General features: G+C 41.0%; 2 protein-coding genes across 2 annotated transcripts in view; both read left to right on the forward strand.

Moving 5' to 3' along the window:
- LOC307213948 (uncharacterized protein) overlaps positions 1-18,706 on the forward strand; it is a gene marked incomplete at its 5' end in the record, with an annotated part of 607,513 nt that overhangs the window by 150,833 nt on the left and 437,974 nt on the right. The window lies entirely within an intron of this gene.
- Positions 1-18,706, forward strand: part of ZPLD1 (zona pellucida like domain containing 1) — a 34,093-nt gene that overhangs the window by 9,086 nt on the left and 6,301 nt on the right. The window contains exons 3-8 of the mRNA XM_079974443.1: positions 2,789-3,009; positions 6,986-7,167; positions 7,884-7,956; positions 14,302-14,399; positions 16,373-16,453; positions 17,925-18,096. Coding sequence (XP_079830569.1) covers positions 2,789-3,009; positions 6,986-7,167; positions 7,884-7,956; positions 14,302-14,399; positions 16,373-16,453; positions 17,925-18,096 — 827 coding nt within the window. The remainder of the gene's footprint in view (positions 1-2,788; positions 3,010-6,985; positions 7,168-7,883; positions 7,957-14,301; positions 14,400-16,372; positions 16,454-17,924; positions 18,097-18,706) is intronic.

The raw sequence follows: 18,706 nt of genomic DNA on the forward strand, positions 1-18,706 counted from the left end.
TGCTTTGGACAATCTTGGCATAATCCTTTGCTCTTAAACAAGGCAAAAGTATGAGAGTACGATACTCCAGCCATTTGCTCCCACACCTGGAATAAGAGACAGGACATAAACAGTGTTTGAAACTCCCATTGTTCTAGGCGCATTTTGCGACAGGGAATTTCATTAGTGCAAGCAGTTTCTGAGCTCTGGGTGCAGTACTGTGCCTAAGATTTCAGGTTGAAACTGCAGAGTGGAAGGAGGATCTTTTTCTGCCTCCCCACGTCCAGCTACTCTCTGCAGACTGTACAACAGACCCTCTTAAGAATATTTGGGGGGTGGGCAGAAGGACTAATCCATGTGAAAAATGAACATAATATTTTAGTTGCAGTTCATTCATTTTCAGATTTGTATTCTTGTTATAAAAAAGTGTGCCTAGACATTCCATTGTTGTGCCCATAACCTAGCTTTAAGGTGCCATTTAGCTCCTAGCTTTCATATCTCAGTTTCTAACACTGGACATATATCATTTGACTGAACTGGAGCAACACAGCTGAACTGCAGAGCAGACAAATCATTGGATGCTGGCAGGAGCCACCTAACAGAGCTCAGCCCCAGCTATGGACAAGCTTAACCTTGCTGCCTTGCTCCTGCTTCCAAGCTATGGGTAAGCAGAGTCTTGCTGCCTATCCCTGCTTCTCAGTATCTGCCACCTAAGGCAGCCACTTCACTCTGCCTAATGGTAGAGCTGGCATTGCTTGGAGAAGCATGACATTCAGCTAAGGATGTACATTCAAATGTGCATTTGCATTGGGATCACAGAGGAGAAAGAAAGGTGTTTATATGAATGTTTTCTCTCTGAATAAGGCTGCAATGCTGAGTGTTATTCTTAAAATTACAGCTGTAATGACTAGTGGGCACTGCTCTCAAGTGAAACTGAAGGATTAAGGCATTAATATAGAGGAACCAAGGATTACTATAATATTTTCAAAGCATTTGCTGATTTATTTTCTTTTACCTTTTCTAATAGTTCCTAATAATGTGCATATCGTTTTCTATCACCTACCTATTCCACTGTGCTGCTTGGAATTCTAAATTGCTATTAATAGCTGCTGTGTACACTTCTGGAGCCAAATGAATTGGGTGCTCAGAATACTTGCTCATCTGCATCCTACATTAAATGAGAATACCAGCGAGCAAAATGTGAGAAGAAATATTGTTTCCAAGGGCTAATTTTTGTGTAAAGGCTGCATAATGGTTCCTCGCAAGATTTAAAAAGTGCATATACTACATCATTTCGAGTTGCTTGAAAGCTTTGAATGCCCCATTTAATGAAGCCAGCTTTTTCATTATGATTCTTCTACACCTAACCTTTTGTTCATGTAATGCTGCATTAAATGTCTGCTGTTTTGCATGGACCTTGGAATCGAATATGATATGCAAAATACGAGTGGTATCAATTTATTGCCACATTAAAGCTTTTTGGGGTGCATTTGCATGTTCACCATGCTCATCCCCTGAGGGGGAAAGCACTGAATGTGTCTGAGAGGGGAGAGTCTCTTGTTCCTTTCCACAAATGAAGGATGTACAAAAATGGTAAAACAAAGTCACAAGGCAGGCAAGGTATCATGTGTGCATGTGTGTATTCTAGTTGCTACCCTATCATGCATGAAGTACCATGTGATGCTCCTAAGGTATTAAGATAAACCAATGGGTCTTTGCTTTGAATTTCAACTTTTACAGTGTTGTAGTTGGTTAGGGTCTAAGAGAGCGGTGTACCGGACAGAGAACACAGGGAAGGGTAGCTTCAGGAATTTTTTTTCAGAGAAGGTACAATGATGTAATCAGCTGGGGCAACAGGGAAATTGGTGGACCATCCTTGTGATTGCCATTGAATGTGATGTTAAGGAGGCTTTCATGTTTTCCCCTGTTTGTGACAGATTAGCATAGAGGAAGTCAGAGAATGAGGAAAATTATTAGGCCTTTCCTTTGGTAGGGTTCCTACTTCAAAGCCGTGGCTTGTATGGTAATCTTTTCCTTGCAAGATTGTTTGCATTTCTAAAAGCCAGTTTCAGCAGGCTGAAGATCTTTTGTTAAAGCCTAGGGTTTTCTACATGCTTATTCTCTAAATATTTACAGTCATACCTCGGGTTACAGAAGCTTCAGGTTGTGTGTTTTGGGGTTACGGATGCTGCGAAACCCAGAAGTACTGGAATGGGTTACTTCTGGGTTTTGAGCTCGTGCATGTGCAAAGGCACTAAATCGCGCTTTGCACATGTGCAGAAGTGCCGAAACGCAACCTGCGCGTGCGCAGACGCAGCGCTGCGGGTTGTGAACATGCCTCCCACATGGATCACGTTCGCAACCCGAGCATCCACTGTATTCCATGACTGTCAGCTGATCTTAATAAATTGTCTGCTATGTATTGCTGGTTTGGGGTGTGCTGTACACCAGGGCTGGCCCAAGTCATTTTGGCACCTGAAGTGGACCTCAGAGTGTCATGCCCCTCCCTGACAGGGAAGAAGGGATAAGGGAAGATCTATATCAGGAACAAGGGAGAAAGAAAGATGGACATTGGGAGCTGCTACCCTAGTGAATCCTGCCACCCAAGGCAGTCAAATTACCTTGCCTACATCACTGGTGCAGAGCATAACCTCTTTAGTATTTGTACCGACCCTTAATGGGAACTCTTTGTCAAAGAAGGTCCATTTGTTTCCCCATGAATTGCTTTGTTTTTAGATCACAAGATATAAATATATATAAATATATATCAATAACTTCAATGTGTCCCCCCCTTCACTTTTCATTTCAGCGGAACGAGATATCAGTGTCTACTGTGGAGTACAGGCAATTACTATGAAGATTAATTTTTGCACTGTCCTTTTTTCTGGTTATTCTGAAACGGATCTGGCATTAAATGGGAAACACGGGGACTCCCACTGTAGGGGATTTATAAACAACAACACATTTCCAGCGGTGGTCATTTTCATAATCAATCTCAGCACTTTGGAGGCATGTGGGAATGCTTTAATGGTAAGATGCAATTCTTTTGAGGCTACACAGTGAGATGGAGAAGAATTTCAGTTCAGTTTGCATTTTAGTTTGAATGTAACTAACTCCCAGCTCCCCAAACAATATGCTATTCTTTGAAAGCCACACTTCTCCGAATTTCGTGAATTAGTAAAAACACCAGACAAAAATGCATTCTGTTTGCAAAAATGTGTGTATTAGGCAAAATTTCATTAAAGGTGTGTATATTAGAAGAAGTTTGCAGTGAAATGCTGATAATTGTTAATGAGAAATTTTATTTTATTTTTAATTGCAAACTGATGCATTGAGCTTGGAAAAATAAGAAACGGGAGGAAACAAAAACTGGCAGATCATACTTGGTTACATTTCATTGCTAAAAAGAGAGAGAGAGATGAAGTATGAAATAGAGCATACCACACAAGTGAGGGGTGCAATTTGCAAATACAAATGCCTGAAGTTTAAGAATGAGCAGCTCATTTTTTTTGAAGATTGGTATGCAGTTATTGCTACAATCTTAAGTCTTACTCTTCCACTTCTGAATAAAATGTTTAGTTGTAAACGAGCCAACACATTTGCTGTGATGTTTTGTGATAATGGGACTGTTTGCACAGTCTGAAGGTGGAACTAAGCATAGGGAAATGTGTAGCTGCCGGTGTAAGAAGCATCTCCTCATCCCGTCTTCTCTTGTGGTGTCATGTAAAAACACAAAACATGGCATTTCACTCTGGGTATTCCCATCCCTACAACTACATCTCCAGTGAGATGGATCTGGAGAGGAAACTTGGAGTGTGATGGCTTAGTCACATTCCTTCTGTACAATATATAAGAAAACTACATCAAAGTAACTTGCCCACTATCTTTATGGCCCAGGATGCCTGCCTGGTGAAGCAACTGCTGTGTACGTGACATGTGAGGAGAGAGAAATGGGCATCAGAGTCAAAAGGGCACGAAGAGGGCATGAATGTAGAATCTTATGGGATTTAATCAGAAATTATCGTCAATATATCAAACCCAGTCAATACAATGCTTTCATCGTGGACACGATGGCTTGATGTATATTTTATAATTCCTCATGGTAATCCCATCTGATCCCTACACTGTACCCTCATGTTTTTCATCCAGTAAATGTTGGAGTTGTGAGTAGGCACAGAGATAGCGCCTTTGTGGCTTTTTATTTATATTTTATTTATTTATATATGTTTATTTAATGCCTAGTATAATTATATAATATCTGAAAATATTCTGGGAACATGGTAGATTAGAAGAGGAATTATGTGCATGCCTGAGCTATGTGAACCTGGTCATTGTGCTGAAATCTTGCCTGCATCTAATGATGGTTGTCACGGGAAGGACTTTGACACTGTGCTTCTATATCTGCTATGTCTCTCCTCTGAGATGAGCTCACAAACTGACAGCTGGATAGATAGGATCAAAGTCAATGAGTTCTTCATTCCCTAGCTGGCCATTCAAAGAATTCTAGCAATTCCAGTGTTTTTCTTGCAATAATGATAATGATACAGCATCAAGTGAAGCAGTACAAGGTCAAATGCTTTGTGAGCTGGAGTTCACTGCAGAAGATGTATAACTGAGAGGGGACAATTAAATGGTTTATAAGAAAGCTAATTGAAATGAAAATTCTATTATTTGCATATGCAAATATTCTGACACTTGGGTGTCACGGCAAAGGGCTGATGTTAGTGTGCAAGACTAAGGGCTGGGTCATGCCACCCATTTTCTTCCATGTAAGCATATCTTGCTTATCTCTAGTTTTGAACTTATGTAAAGAACAGCCATAATGACTATAAATAGAGTCAGTTGTAATTCATGGCAGTAGGGATGTTGTGGACTACACAATAGAGTGGGCAGAGTCCAACAAGACCAAAGACTTTTGTGTTCTGACAAAAGTTCTGGATGGCTAAGGCAAGTTTTTTTTTTAAGGATTCAGATGGACAATGTAGACCACCAAAGTTTCTCTTTAACAAGTATTATTAACAGGATGAGGAAAGGAAGAGGGGGAAATACAAGATCTTACAACTCCATCTGCTGCTGGAAAATCCTTTATACTTCTTGGGCAGGCAATGGATTAAACTCCTTACAGGTGATATGTGCAGCATCAATGTTGACAGCAAGGTCTGCACTGAGATTCCTCTGACCCTTGGTGGGCTTGGGACTCATACTACCTGGGAGTGCAGATGACACTTGAGCACCTTTGCCTGGAGTCACCTTTCCATAACCATGTCTAAGTTTATGTCTGACAAGGTTAGGGGAGTAGTCAAAACATATGGCAGTCTACAAAGGGATGAGGCAGTCTAGATATCTCCATGCTATGCTACTCAACACTGAAAGCACCAAAACTGATTTTGTGCCTTATGACTCACATGGGGATGTAGGTAGCTCTATCTCCAAATGACATATGGCTCTACCCCTTACCACTCCTTCAGCCAGGTAGCCTTTCTATAATAAGTGCTGATTCTCACAAGCTGCGATTAACTCTTAGAGAGCTCTGCTTTACAACACTGCACTGTTTTAACTACCCAAAAGTGCTAGATCAAGGTCTGCACCTGAGCAACTTTGAGGGCACCCAAAGGGGAAATTTGCAGACCATCATACCTAACTCCCCATAATACAATGGTCTTCCAGATATGTTCCAATACACCGTGCTACCAGTTACATTATTAATGATAGTTCTAGATGGGTACGGTTATTCGATAGATGCTAGCCCTATTTATGTGTTCATAGAATGTTTAGGGGGAGTGACCATGCATGTACTGGTTCTGACCCAAATATCCCTGTCTCTATTGGTACCCAATGGGACTGACAGGGCAGAAAGCAGAAGCACCAACAGTAGGGGAAGGCAGAGTCATTGGCAGGCAGAACCAACTAATTCTAATTTGGTTCCCATCCACCTTCTTGCTGAATTCTATTCAGGCAACACTGAGATGAAAGAGGAGGGGAGGAAGCTGAATTTTGAAGTGTTGGTGGTCTTATCTTTCACTATGAGTTGGATGAGGGCTCCATTATTTATTATTATTATTATTTATTATTTCATTAGGTCTAAGAGGGTTTTCTCCCTCTCCTTATTACCCTCAGTACAACCCTCTGAGGTGAATTGGGGTGAGAGTTGGTGACTGGCCTAAGGTTTCCCAGTGAACTTTATGGATGAGTGGGGATTTGAACTCCCAGTTCCTATTCTACCATACTGACACTGGTTTTTCTCTCTTTCTCTGTATTTTTACCAAAAGAATTGAAAGTTTGGCACTGCCCCAAGTAGCAGTTTGATTGCTTGGAGCAGTTTAGTCACGCTCCTGTGACCGAATGCCTCTGGCATCATGCTGCAGTGTCATTCTTAGGAGCATTTATTCTTAGGAAAGGGGAGATCTCTGCCCCTATTGTGGCTATTGGTAAAAAGGAAGAAAATATCTCAGTTGTTATCACATTTAAAGGTAACACCATTTCCTTCAAATGTCTGCCACTGGAAGTTGCTGAATATTGCCCCCACTTTTCGGGGGGGGGGTACATGGTTCTGTGAAAATATTGTGGGGGGTTATTTCAGAGCAGACTAATAGATTGGACTAAGGTTGCGCAACAAATCACTTTGATATATTTGACAGAAATGGTAGGTAGCTATTGCTCCCATTTGTATCTGTCAGTGGGACAGCAGAATGGGAGGATGGTTATACCTTTACTGTATGCCTCCAAACACCAGGTGCTGTGAATCACAAGTGGGGAGAGCACCATTGCCCTCAGGTACTGCTTGTGGTCTTCCCATGGTTCTTCACTGTGAGAATAGGATGCTGGACTATGTGGGCCTTTTGCAGGATCAAGCATGGTGCTTCTTATGTCTTGATGTAGAGGTTGTAGTGCATCAAATAAGGATGATTTCTTAACCTTTAACAGTCATATCTTCACTATTTTAAAATTTCTATTTTCTTATAAGATTGCCTCCCCATAATTCTGTTTTCTGACCTTATCCAACTAGGTAACCTCAGTTCCAGGAATTAATGCCTATGGCAATGTATCAACAGTCCAGATAGGCAATGTTTCAGGATACATAGACACCCCAGATCCACCCACAATCATCAGCTATTTACCAGGACTTCTGTATAAATTTAGTTGCAGCTATCCCTTGGAATATCTGGTCAATAATACACAACTTGCTTCGTAAGTATAAGCATGATATTGCAAGAAGTGATTGTTCTGTGTATCAGGAAGCCTTTGTATTTATTGTCATTAAGTAGCTGGCTGGAGCTTTGCATGGTCGATATGCCCTGTGAACATATCACATTTCTGATGAAATGCATGGATTCTGGTCATTTCCCCCTCCATAATTAGAAGCGACATCCAATTTGAGAAGAGGAAAGGAAGAGGATAGAGAGAAGGAAAATAATGACAAGAAGGAAAGTATTCCAGGGATTTGGTTTGCTATAGAATTAGCACAGCACTGAAGTCTGTGTTTTAATGTTAGCTTTCATGATGAAAGTTCGTCTACAATTCCTCTTAAAGATAGAGTAGTACTTGTACATAAGCAAATAAATATTTACTTTCAATTCTTTTTGCACAGCAATATATTAGTATATGTAACACAAGCAAATGCTATTTCTATGTACTGTATATCACAAGAAGTTATTTTCCCCTATCAATTTGCTTCTTAGCTAATTATTTGCCTGATCCATTGTTTCAGCAATGCCCATTGTTTCAAAGCTCTGACAGGGCTTCCACTATAAATTCCGATTTGTAGCAATTTAAAAACACAAGATGAGGGGAAAATACTCTTGGTGGTGAATTCCAAAACCTGATTTAATAGTGAAATATGGAATTGCAAAAATAAAAAATAGATGATTCCATCAATAATACTTTGCTTTCTAAATCTGTTCTAGATCATCAGCTGCTATATCTGTAAGAGAGAACAATGGCACATTTATTAGCACTTTGAATTTGCTCCTCTACAATGTAAGTATTAAAAAGCAGAAGTTTCTTAAATAAAGCAAAGGCTGCTCACCTGCCGGCCGGAGGGGAGTGGCGGCTGTGGCAGTGGGGCGATCTTCTAGGGGTGAACATCACTTCCTTCTCTGCTGGTGGCGCTGACTCCTGGGACTTGCCCACAGTTGCAGCCAATCGTGGGCAAGCTTGGGAGTGCGGTTTAGTGAGTGGACCAGAGGGAAAACTTATTTCATTTGGTCTGCTCTCTGGCTATAAAAGCCAGCTACACTCTCTGCTAATGTACCTACCATGACTGACTTATAGAATGTTATAAGTGGGACCAGCCCCTCTATTTCATTCTCTCTCCCTCTGCATTTCCAGCCCATCAAAAATAGTCAGAATGCCCACTAAGCATATTCAGTTCTCCTGTGGCTCTTTGGAGTTGTCAGATTCGGTTCCTCCACCTGCACTTCTTGAAATCTTGGTGTTCTCCCACAGCTGCCTAGCTTTCCACTTGGGTATGGGTGGTACCATTTCGGCTATTTATGCAATGGCGCTCACAGCCTTAAATTGGAAATATCAGAAATCACATGTTAGATCCAGCCTAAGATAATTGCATTTGGGTCCCTTTGAAATGAAGGCTTAATCACCATGGATCTTAAAAGGTAAAGGTAAAGGGACCCCTGACCATTAGGTCCAGTCATGGCCGACTCTGGCGTTGCAGCGCTCATCTCGCTCTATAGGCCGAGGGAGCCGGCATACAGCTTCTGGGTCATGTGGCCAGCATGACTAAGCTGCTTCTGGCGAACCAGAGCAGCACACGGAAACACCGTTTACCTTCCTGCTGGAGTGGTACCTATTTATCTACTTGCACTTTAACATGCTTTTGAACTGCTAGGTTGGCAGGAGCAGGACCGAGCAATGGGAGCTCACCCCATCACGGGGATTTGAACCGCCAACCTTCTGATCAGCAAGTCCTAGGCTCTGTGGTTTAACCCACAGTGCCACCTGTGTCCCCCACCATGGATCTTAGTGGGAACTAAATTCAGCTCATCTAGTCTGACTGCATCCCTGGCCTGCAAGAGCAAATCTAGCAGTGAAAATTGTAACTTTAAAAGTTAATTATAATTTTTAATAATGATTTTATTAGTTACATAACATCACCAGTGTATGTGGCACCTTATATCATAATCCTGTGCATGTTTACTCAGCAGTAGCTCCCAATGAGTGCAAAGAGGCTTGATGCCTGAAAAGTCTGCAAGGGACTGCAGCCTTAGAGAGTTACACAGCAAAATTGGCAAGTCCGTGCTCTGAAGGAGCCTACATTTCTAAATAGACAACGGGAAACAACAGGGGGAGGGAGGACCCTTTGTTAGACAAATGCCTTTAACAAATGTTCACACGTGCTCTAGCAAGAATAGTACAACTGATGCCTTGTGCCAGGAGTGGAACCAGGCTGGTCCACACACACACACCTGTTCTGGTACCTTCCACTCCACAAGCAAGGACTTATTCTGGTCACCCAAACTGTGTCTAAGTCATTGGTATGGTGTAAAATATAACCAACAACTACTGTTGTGGAAGATGTAAGCAATGTCAATAGACGGATGCTATTTCTTTGTGGTTCTTTTGGACAGTGGGTGGGCTAAAATTTTAAGTTCTTCCTCATGACTGCTGATTTTCTCTCTCTTCTTATTAGCATGATAATCAGATTTGAATATATGTAATTGTGTAAACTTGTATTGCATAAACAGGGACATTGGAAAGGAAATTTAAAAGACTTTTACTGGCTTTTATTTATAACAGCAACACTAATCTTCCAACTGTTATTTTTGTGTTGATTAGAAATTTTATTCATCCATTCAAATGTCTGATTTAAAAATCAGCTTTCCATTTCTCAGGCAGCATTTTAGTAAATTACAAATCCATTTTTTTGGATTATTATTCATGTCATCATGGACGTGGGTTATAATTCATGCAGATGATTTAAAAGTCTGTGCTTTCAGCTTGGGTTGTAATGAATGTGCTATAAATATCATAGCAGAATATTTCCAATTGCGTTTAAATGAATTTCCTGTTTGCAAGTAAGTTTTGCTATCTGACAGTTCAGAGATATGTTAGACTGGAGATGATATTACTTCCATTTTTTAAAATACTGAGTTTTTTTGTAAGAAAGTAGAAAGTTTCTTAAAACTTTAGGAACAAAAAATCTTTTATTTAGGGTATAGGGGATTTTGCCTCAGAAAGTTCAGTTAAAATGTTCTTAGAACACATGAGAATACGTCATATGGGGCCAATCAACATTCCAATCTTGCCCAATAAACACTCCATTTTACAATTTTGCTTTTGTAAGTCATCCTGTGCATTGATCCTGCAAATAATATCTTGGAGTGATTTCTAAAAGCAGTCTAAGGATAGTCATAGGAGCATCTTCATCCATGGTGTGAAGCCAGCTTTGCATCATTTTGTTATAGAAATATGTTCCAACAAGTGAATGCTGGATTGCTGAGTTACAGCCTGTGTCAAAGAGGTGTGTTAGCCATCAGTCTTGCTGTTGCCCCATGTCTTGTACCTCTGGTGGGCTGTTACCCTTCAAAGAACTACATATGTATTCTACTACCTTCACTTAAAATAAAACCACAAGATTATTTAATTATTTTTGCAAAATTGCTCCCGAGAATGCATGTGGTTTTTAGTGATGCCATGGGTAGCAGCCAATGGATGCTCAGCAGAACTATCTTTTCTTCAGCTCAAACTGAACCATACTGAGAACCTACAGAATCACCACACAGAGAGCAAGGATAGAACTCCATGTGCATGAGTAAAATCATTGTTTAATTGATATCTAAGATATCACAGCATGAATCGCCGTGGATCAAAATGAATATGTTTCAAGATGAAATACTGAATATTAAGCTACTGGATTTTATTTGTAAGCTAGGATCCCCATTTCAGTTTAAGACAACAGTAGCCCTGTGCAGTTGTTCTAATCTCCCACATGATTAGAATCACATTTGGTGGGATAACTTCTGTAGTGAGCAGCTTTCTTTACTCATGTAGGTTCCTGCACGATTTTGAATCTTGAAGGAGCCAGCAATGGGAAATGGAGCTTGTTTGCCTTTCCTTCATCACAGTAGGATGGGGACATTGCTTCCATTAGGCAGAGTGAGGCAACCACTTTAGGTGGCAACTTCTGGGATACACCAGGGACAACTCCCTGGATGTTCTTCCTGAGCCCCCTGGCCCAGGAGCAGTGCGTCCCCTTTTGCTGCTTGAGGTGAAATGGGAATGTGCTGCTCCCCTCCCCCACTGCTGCCTGCAGCTCTCTTACCTGTGTTGCATGGTGTTGCCCGTGAAGTGCTGGCAGTGGCACTGGCTTCCGGTGAGATCCCACAATATCTTCTTGGGTTTCTGCTGCTTAAGGCAGGTGCCTCACCTTGTCCCATCAGTGGGCTGGGCCTGCCGGCCATAACCTTTTGTTGGATGACAGAGTATTATGTACCATGTGGCCTGTTCTGCTCCTCAGTATTAGCTTGTTGCTCACAGATGCAGTGGAAGTATTGAAATAAGACTCAACTTCCAGTTTAGTTGGCTTTTGCATGTGGAAAAGAGAGGGAGCCATCTTGTCATTTGTGTCAGGTAGCAGAAAGTCTTGAACTGGTCCTGCGTTATGGATTAGGATACCTGAATTAGGCTTTTTTTTTTTAATTTATATGGGTGTTGTTCAAGCTTAAAGTTACAGCTCTGGATGAGTGGGTGAATTGTTTTTCTTCCTGCTAGGATTTCCACTGAATTCATACATCTGCATTACGTTTGCCATTGGCTTTATTAAGATTTCTTGGTGAACATGATATGCTCACGAGTAAGGGTTTTGTTAGGGTCAAGACCTTGCTCTGTGAGGACAGCGGTTAATTAAGCATGAATATGAAACATATTCATTTCCATACATTTAAAATTTAATATACTCAAGTCAAACTGTGCTGTGTGTGCATAATGAATTGAGGTACAATTCTTCACCATTACCAGAGGGTGACTTAAATACTTCTAGAAGAAGAGCGCAGTCTGAGGAAGAAATGCTAAAACTGTTGTTTAATTCACTTCATTATCCATAACTTTCTTTTTGCTAACAAATCATTAGTGGTGTAAATTAATAATGCAAGTGCCATTATTATATATGTACTTAATTAACATTTGACCATTTTTATAAAACAGAATGTGATCAAAATCTGAATTACACATACAGAAAATAAAGCAGAGGCAGAAAAACTCTACTAGGAGGAAATAATAAGGTAATATTTTGGCCCTTGGAGGCAGAAGGAAACTGCAGGCAGTGCAATTAAGGTTCACATCACAGGTTTGACTAAAGGGCTATATTCAATTTCTAGTAGAGTACAAAGGACGCCATGCAAAACCAAGACCTCATTGTTGCCTTAGCTTAGGCCATGACTGAGGAACTTGTGTCTGACCCTATAGATGCTGTTAGACTCCAACGCCCTTCAGCCTCAGTCAGATGGCTGATGACAAGGGATGATGGGAACAGGAGCCCAAAGCATATGAAGGACCACCATTGGTGTCTAGGACTGCAATCTTGAGTTGCAATTCTAGGCACATTAACAAAGAGACTCAGTGAGCGCTGTTCTCGGGTACTTGTGCATAGGATTGCAGTGATAGTTCCATTGGATTCAGGTAGGTAGCTGTGTTGGTCTGACACAGTTGAAATAAATTAAAAAACTAAAAAATTGTCCAGTAGCACCTTAGAGACCAACTAAGTTTGTTCTGGCTATCAGCTTTTGTGTGCATGCACATTGGAGTCGTTTGTGAGTGGGCTTGTTTTCCAACCAACTTGATTTCTTAAGGTACACAAACCGTGACTGTTAGTGATGTTGGGTGGGGATCGATGGGAGTTGACTTCCAGCAACATCTGGAGGGTTACATGCTGCCCACCATCGCTATGCCCCTTTACTTGGTAGTATATATCTCTGGACTTAGCGGGTATTACTTCTGTGTATAGTGTTTCACTATAAGTTTAATAACTGTGTGCTTATCAATGGGATTGTGGTATCTAATTATCTTAGGCTTCCTCTTGAATCCTAACTAATGGCAATGGCAGTGGGTTCTGGGGAAATTATTTTGGATAGCTGCAAAAGAGGGAATAATAGGATTAAATTTACTACTACCCGCAGAAAGATTGTAGCGTCATCATTCTAATATTAAGTAGAACTCTTTGGCAGATTTTATTTTTTACAAAATGCTGCTAAATTGGATAGAGGGATTATTTCCATGTTAATGTGTTCCACCACTTGGTTTATAGATTCTATATGACACATTTAATGATTTTGTTTTTCTATTCACATATCATGGCTAGTATTTGATTTAGTTTCTTTGCAAATTGTCTGGCACGGCTTGCTGTTGCCACATATCTTTCCACTAGATATGATCTCGATATATACTGACATCCTTTGCCTCCCGTAATCTACAGCATTATTAAACACAGTTCACTCTAAGTGCATTTGGTCATGTTGAATTATGTCTGAGTGCTGATCCACTTTTATGTGGTTCTCGATACATAAAGTGAAGCAGTGAAAGGTGAAGCCATTTTCATGCACAAGTCCCACTCATTATTAAAATGATCCCAAGGAAGGAGATCGTTTCTGATGTATCAGGGCTAAACTAAGCAATCAGTGGCAAGCTTAGCAAATCTAGGTTTCCACTTCTCTACTGCAAAGGGGGCAGAAGAGATGTGGGAAGACAGGGTTGTTCAGCTTTCCCCTGCCTACTGTTTCACTCTGTCGCCCAGTACACCTCCTTGAGACACATTCTTTCCAGATCTGTGTTTCCTTTCTCAAGTGGGGAAAAGAAAGGAAAAGTAGAGAAAAAAGTTTTGGGGAGGAAAGTGATAGAAGGGAAGGATGGATCAAGTACTCTTCACCCTATTCCTGTGACTGTAACCTGTTTTAACTGATCTTAATTCCAAATCTTAAACTGTTGTAACCTGCCCTAGGGCCCGCTGGTAAAGGGCAGGAAGTAAATTTACTACTACTGGTGCTACTCCTTCTGTTACGACTGTCTTCCTGCTAATTGGTCCCTTTTTCATGATTATGGAAGGGAGAAGTGATAGCCTGGGTTACCAGACCTGTGTTTGCTACCAATATCCAATAACGCAATGAGGATTTAAGGATATCTGCCTGGAAGCAATGCTTTCAAAGAGGATTGCAAACTGTTCCATTGTTACCTGATCCTTTCAGTGAGAAATGTTCTACACACATACCTGAGACTAAATCTTGAGTTTGGTAGCCTCACCAGCTGACTGCAATCACTTCTATGTTATATAGGGTCATATTGTTGGTGTGTGATTAGAACTGTTTGCTTTTCCAGGACTCCACCTACAGAGAGCAGCTGATTATCCCCAGTACAGGGTTACCGTTGAAAACAAAAGTTTTTGCAGCTGTAAGAGCAACAAACCTCGATGGCAGGTATGGTAAATGATATATTTCTCCTGCTCCCACCCCCCACAACAAAATCTGTGGTCCTAGAAACACAAGCTCCTTGGCAGAAGTAACTCTTCATGTGGGATGAAGCCAATACATCAGCTTCCTGGCAGGTGAGTCACTGTTGCTTAGGAGAGGTAAATGGTTAAAAAAAGGTAAAGGACCCTTAGACGGTTAAGTCTAGTCAAAGGTGACTATGGGGTATGGCGCTCATCTCGCTTTTCAGGTTGAGGGACCTGGCGTTTGTCCTCAGATAGCTTTCCAGGTCATGTGCCCAGCATGACTAAACCACTTTTGGCACACAGAAGACCATGATGGAAGCCAGAGCGCACGGAAACACCATTTATTTTCTGGCCGCAGTGGTACCTATTTATTTACTTCCACTGGTGTGTGTTTGAACTGCTAGGTTGCCGGAAGCTGGGACAGAACAACAGGAGCTCACCCTGTCACGGGGATTCGAACCACCGACCTTCTGATCAGAAGCTCAAGAGGCTCAGTGGTTTAGACCACAGTGCCACCCGGCCCCTTACACCTTTACCTTAGGATAGGTAAAGCAGTGGAGAGGGTGCTGCAGTGCAAAAGCACTCCTGGTAGTGTGCTTGTACCGAGCCAGCCTCCTTGCCACCTCACTCTCTTTCTCCTCTCCCACAAAACAAGCAACAGGAAGCTACTTCTGGGAAGCTAGCCTAGCAGCTCTGTCCTAGCTGGCAAGCTGCTTCTGCTCCCTGGGATACAAGGAGGTATGGATATATGGTGCTGTCTTACATCTCTAGACCATCTCTAGACCATCTCTCTTGGTGTTGTCTTTTCTATCTGGCAGCAGAACCCCAGGGTTTCAGATACAGATGGACTTATCTGTCCATTTTGGTTCATCTCATTTTCTCATTTTTCCAATCTTAAATCCATCTCTCCTCATTTTCACAGAAATTTGTTGTTTTTTAAAAAATCACCATGATAATCCACCATGATAATCCGTAATCTGGTTTGATTTCCCGCTCCTCCACATGAAGCTGCATGGAGACCTTGGGCTAGTCACACTTCTCTGAAGTCTCTCAGCCCCACTCACCTCAAAGAGTGTTTGTTGTGGGGGAGGAAGGGAAAGGAGAATGTTAGCCGCTTTGAGACTCCTTCGGGTAGTGATAAAGTGGATATCAAATCCAAACTCTTCTTCGTCTTCCTAAAAATGCATTTTTTTTGCAGTTTTAATAAATACATTCTGCAAACAATTTCTCCAAATATAATGCCTAGAGAGTAACAACAACAGCAGCAACAACAACAACAACAATTTATGTATAGCCTGCCTATCTGGCTGGGTTTTGCCAGCCTCTCTGGGCAGCTCCCAATAGAATATTTAAAACATGATAAAACATCAAACATTAAAAACTTCCCTAAACAGGGTTGCCTTCAGATGTCTTCTAAAAGTCAGATAGTTGTTTATTTCTTTGACATCTGATGGGAGGGCGTTCCACAGGGCAGGTCCCACGACTGAGAATGCCCTCTGCCTTGTTCCCTGCAGGTAGGGCTTGCTGAATGTTCCAGCTAAGTTGCAGAATCTCAGTGGTAGTTACACTCAGTAAAAAGTTATTTTATCTTTCCTTGAGCGCAAGATGTAGCAGCCTCAAATTCTAAAAGAGGCAAATGTGGTTTCTGGCTAAATGATCTCATGAAGTCTGAAGTAGCCAATGAAATGATAGCAAATTAGTACCACTTCATAACTTCATGACTATAATAGCTGCACCAATTCCTAGGTGAGCCTATAGCTTCACATTAGCTATATTGTACTCATTGTTCAGTGATTTGTTGCAGTTTAGGCACCAGGGTATTGCTCATCTTTTGAATCATAATGGAAGATGGTGCCACATTATCATCCAGCACTTTCAATGCATGTATATATATATATATATGTATATGCTGAATCTCAAGAAATGCTTAGCGGTTAATTATCTTTCATTGCACAGATGGAATGTTTTGATGGACTACTGCTATACTACTCCATCTGGAAATCCAAATGATGATCTGCGATATGATCTCTTCTTTAGGTAGATTTTCTTCTTCCAAATATAGTGTTTCTCTACCACACTACACTGTTAAAAAAGATTATTATAAAATGTATTAATTATTTTCAAAGTTTGTTTTTATATATAAAACATGTATAATGTTACTGTAGTGGTGAAATAAATATTGGCTCACGTCACAAGAAACCCTATAAGAAGAACTGAAACCTAAGAAATAAGTTAATAAATATTCATGTAAATAATGACTATCATAAGCAGGTATCAACTGAGTCTATTCTATCCTACATGCTTGTTTCAATATATGCACACTAAATATATATCCCTAAGTTTGTTTATAGGAGCCTACACAAATGATCAAACTACCCTGGCAGGGCACCCTGGAGTAGTTTGGTGATCAGTCGTGTGATACTGTTGACCAAGCTACAGTAGGGTGCCTCATATGTCATCAGTGATATATATATCACGTATATATGATGTGATAGTTTTTAAAAAGCATTTACTATAATGGCGATCTACCTAGCCTGGCAGTGAATGATATTTAACTCACATTCATATGTTGGGCTGTTCTATCCAATTCTGTGGAACTATAGAGGAATATAGCACAAGTTTGGCCCTCATTTCCACACTACAGTCATACCTCTGTTTACCCTCTGGTTACATAAACTTTGGGATGTGCATGCGGCAAACCCAGAAGTATTTTATTGGGTTTCGCCACACGCACATGAGCAGAAGCGGTCCTCAGGTTGCGGAAACCTGGGGATCTGATCAGACCTCCTGAATGGATCCCGTCCACAAATGGAGGTACCACTGTATTTGAAAACAGTTTTTTCCTGGAAGCAAATAACAATGAAATGTGCGCTAAGCTTACACTATACTCCACTAATGTTCCAGAAGTGGCTTTTATGTTGTGTGAAAGCTCAAATACAATGCAGAACTTAACAGTTAGGGACAAGACATGAAAATGGAATAAACTGCCCTGGGAATGCAGCCTGGCAGTCTAACTTCTGCACCATGCTTTGCATGTAAACAGATCAGTAGGAGCTAATGATAAGATGAGGATGAGTAATTGAACAGATCTTCTTTCGAGCTAAGTATGAGGGACAGTACAAAAGCGAATGGACTAACATGACAAGGATAAAGCATGTGTCAACTGTACATTACAATCAAGAAATGGGCTGCAAATGTAATTTAAAAATTACGGTATTCAAAAGTTGAGCCAATGTATTTAATTAATGTTTAGTTCATTAATATTTTTCTTCCATCACAAAGCTCTAGGAGTTGTACATGGGTTCCAGGTGATCTATGCAAGCACTGGCCAGAACCAGACCTGTTCTGGTGGCTGCACATCATGGGCCCTTAGACCCATGAAACCAAAGGTTTCTAACACCATTTCCCCACCATCTAGTAGTAGTCAGGATGCTTTAGTGTTTTTCTTTGAGACTCTAACCTCCTGGGAACCAGAAAACATCACTCCCGTTTCAATCTTTTCCTCCAGCTGTGACAAGGACCCTCAGACAACTATCATTGAAAATGGCAGGAGTCAAATGGGCCGGTTTTCTTTCGAGGTGTTCCGCTTCGTGAAGCACAAGAACCAGAAAATGTCCACAGTTTTTCTCCATTGTGTGACAAAGCTGTGCAGAGCTGATGATTGCCCCTTTCTTGCTCCTGTAGGTTTTGGAGTCTTTTGGTAATGCTGCAATTGGAACAAAACTTGGAATGTTTTGCACAGTGTATAGACAAGTGATTAAAACAAAACAAGCCATTGACTGTCATCCATAACATATTTAAGCAATTGGCTCTTAGAGATGTGTTTTAAATATGGAGGCTGGGATATAATCAGCTCAAGCAGTAGTTAACTTACCATGCTATGGCAATCCCTTCACTGCCAATGTATGGCAGAAAGGGCAGATTTGTTATGAATGATCAGGTTCACATTGTCAAGCAATCATGTAACAGCTGAAATTATAATGCAGGGAATATGTAGAGGGAATCATAGTAAAGGACAAGTTCACTTTCCCACCAAGCTTGTAATGAGCAGAGCTTTTATCTAGAACAAGATCTACTGATGAGGGGGATGCAGAAATTACATACAAGAACCTGATGAATAACACCAAATGTCATACCCATTTATTTTACTTATTTCATTGTATTTATTTCCTGCCTCCCCCCACCAAACAGACGTCCCCCCTCCACATTTAAGAGGCTCAAGGTCACCCAGTGAGCTTCATGGCTGAGTGGGGATTCATATCCTGGCCTCCCAGATCTTAGTCTGACACT

The sequence above is a fragment of the Podarcis cretensis genome (assembly GCF_951804945.1).
Source record: "Podarcis cretensis genome assembly, chromosome: 4".
NCBI classification, from domain to species: Eukaryota; Metazoa; Chordata; class Lepidosauria; order Squamata; family Lacertidae; genus Podarcis; species Podarcis cretensis.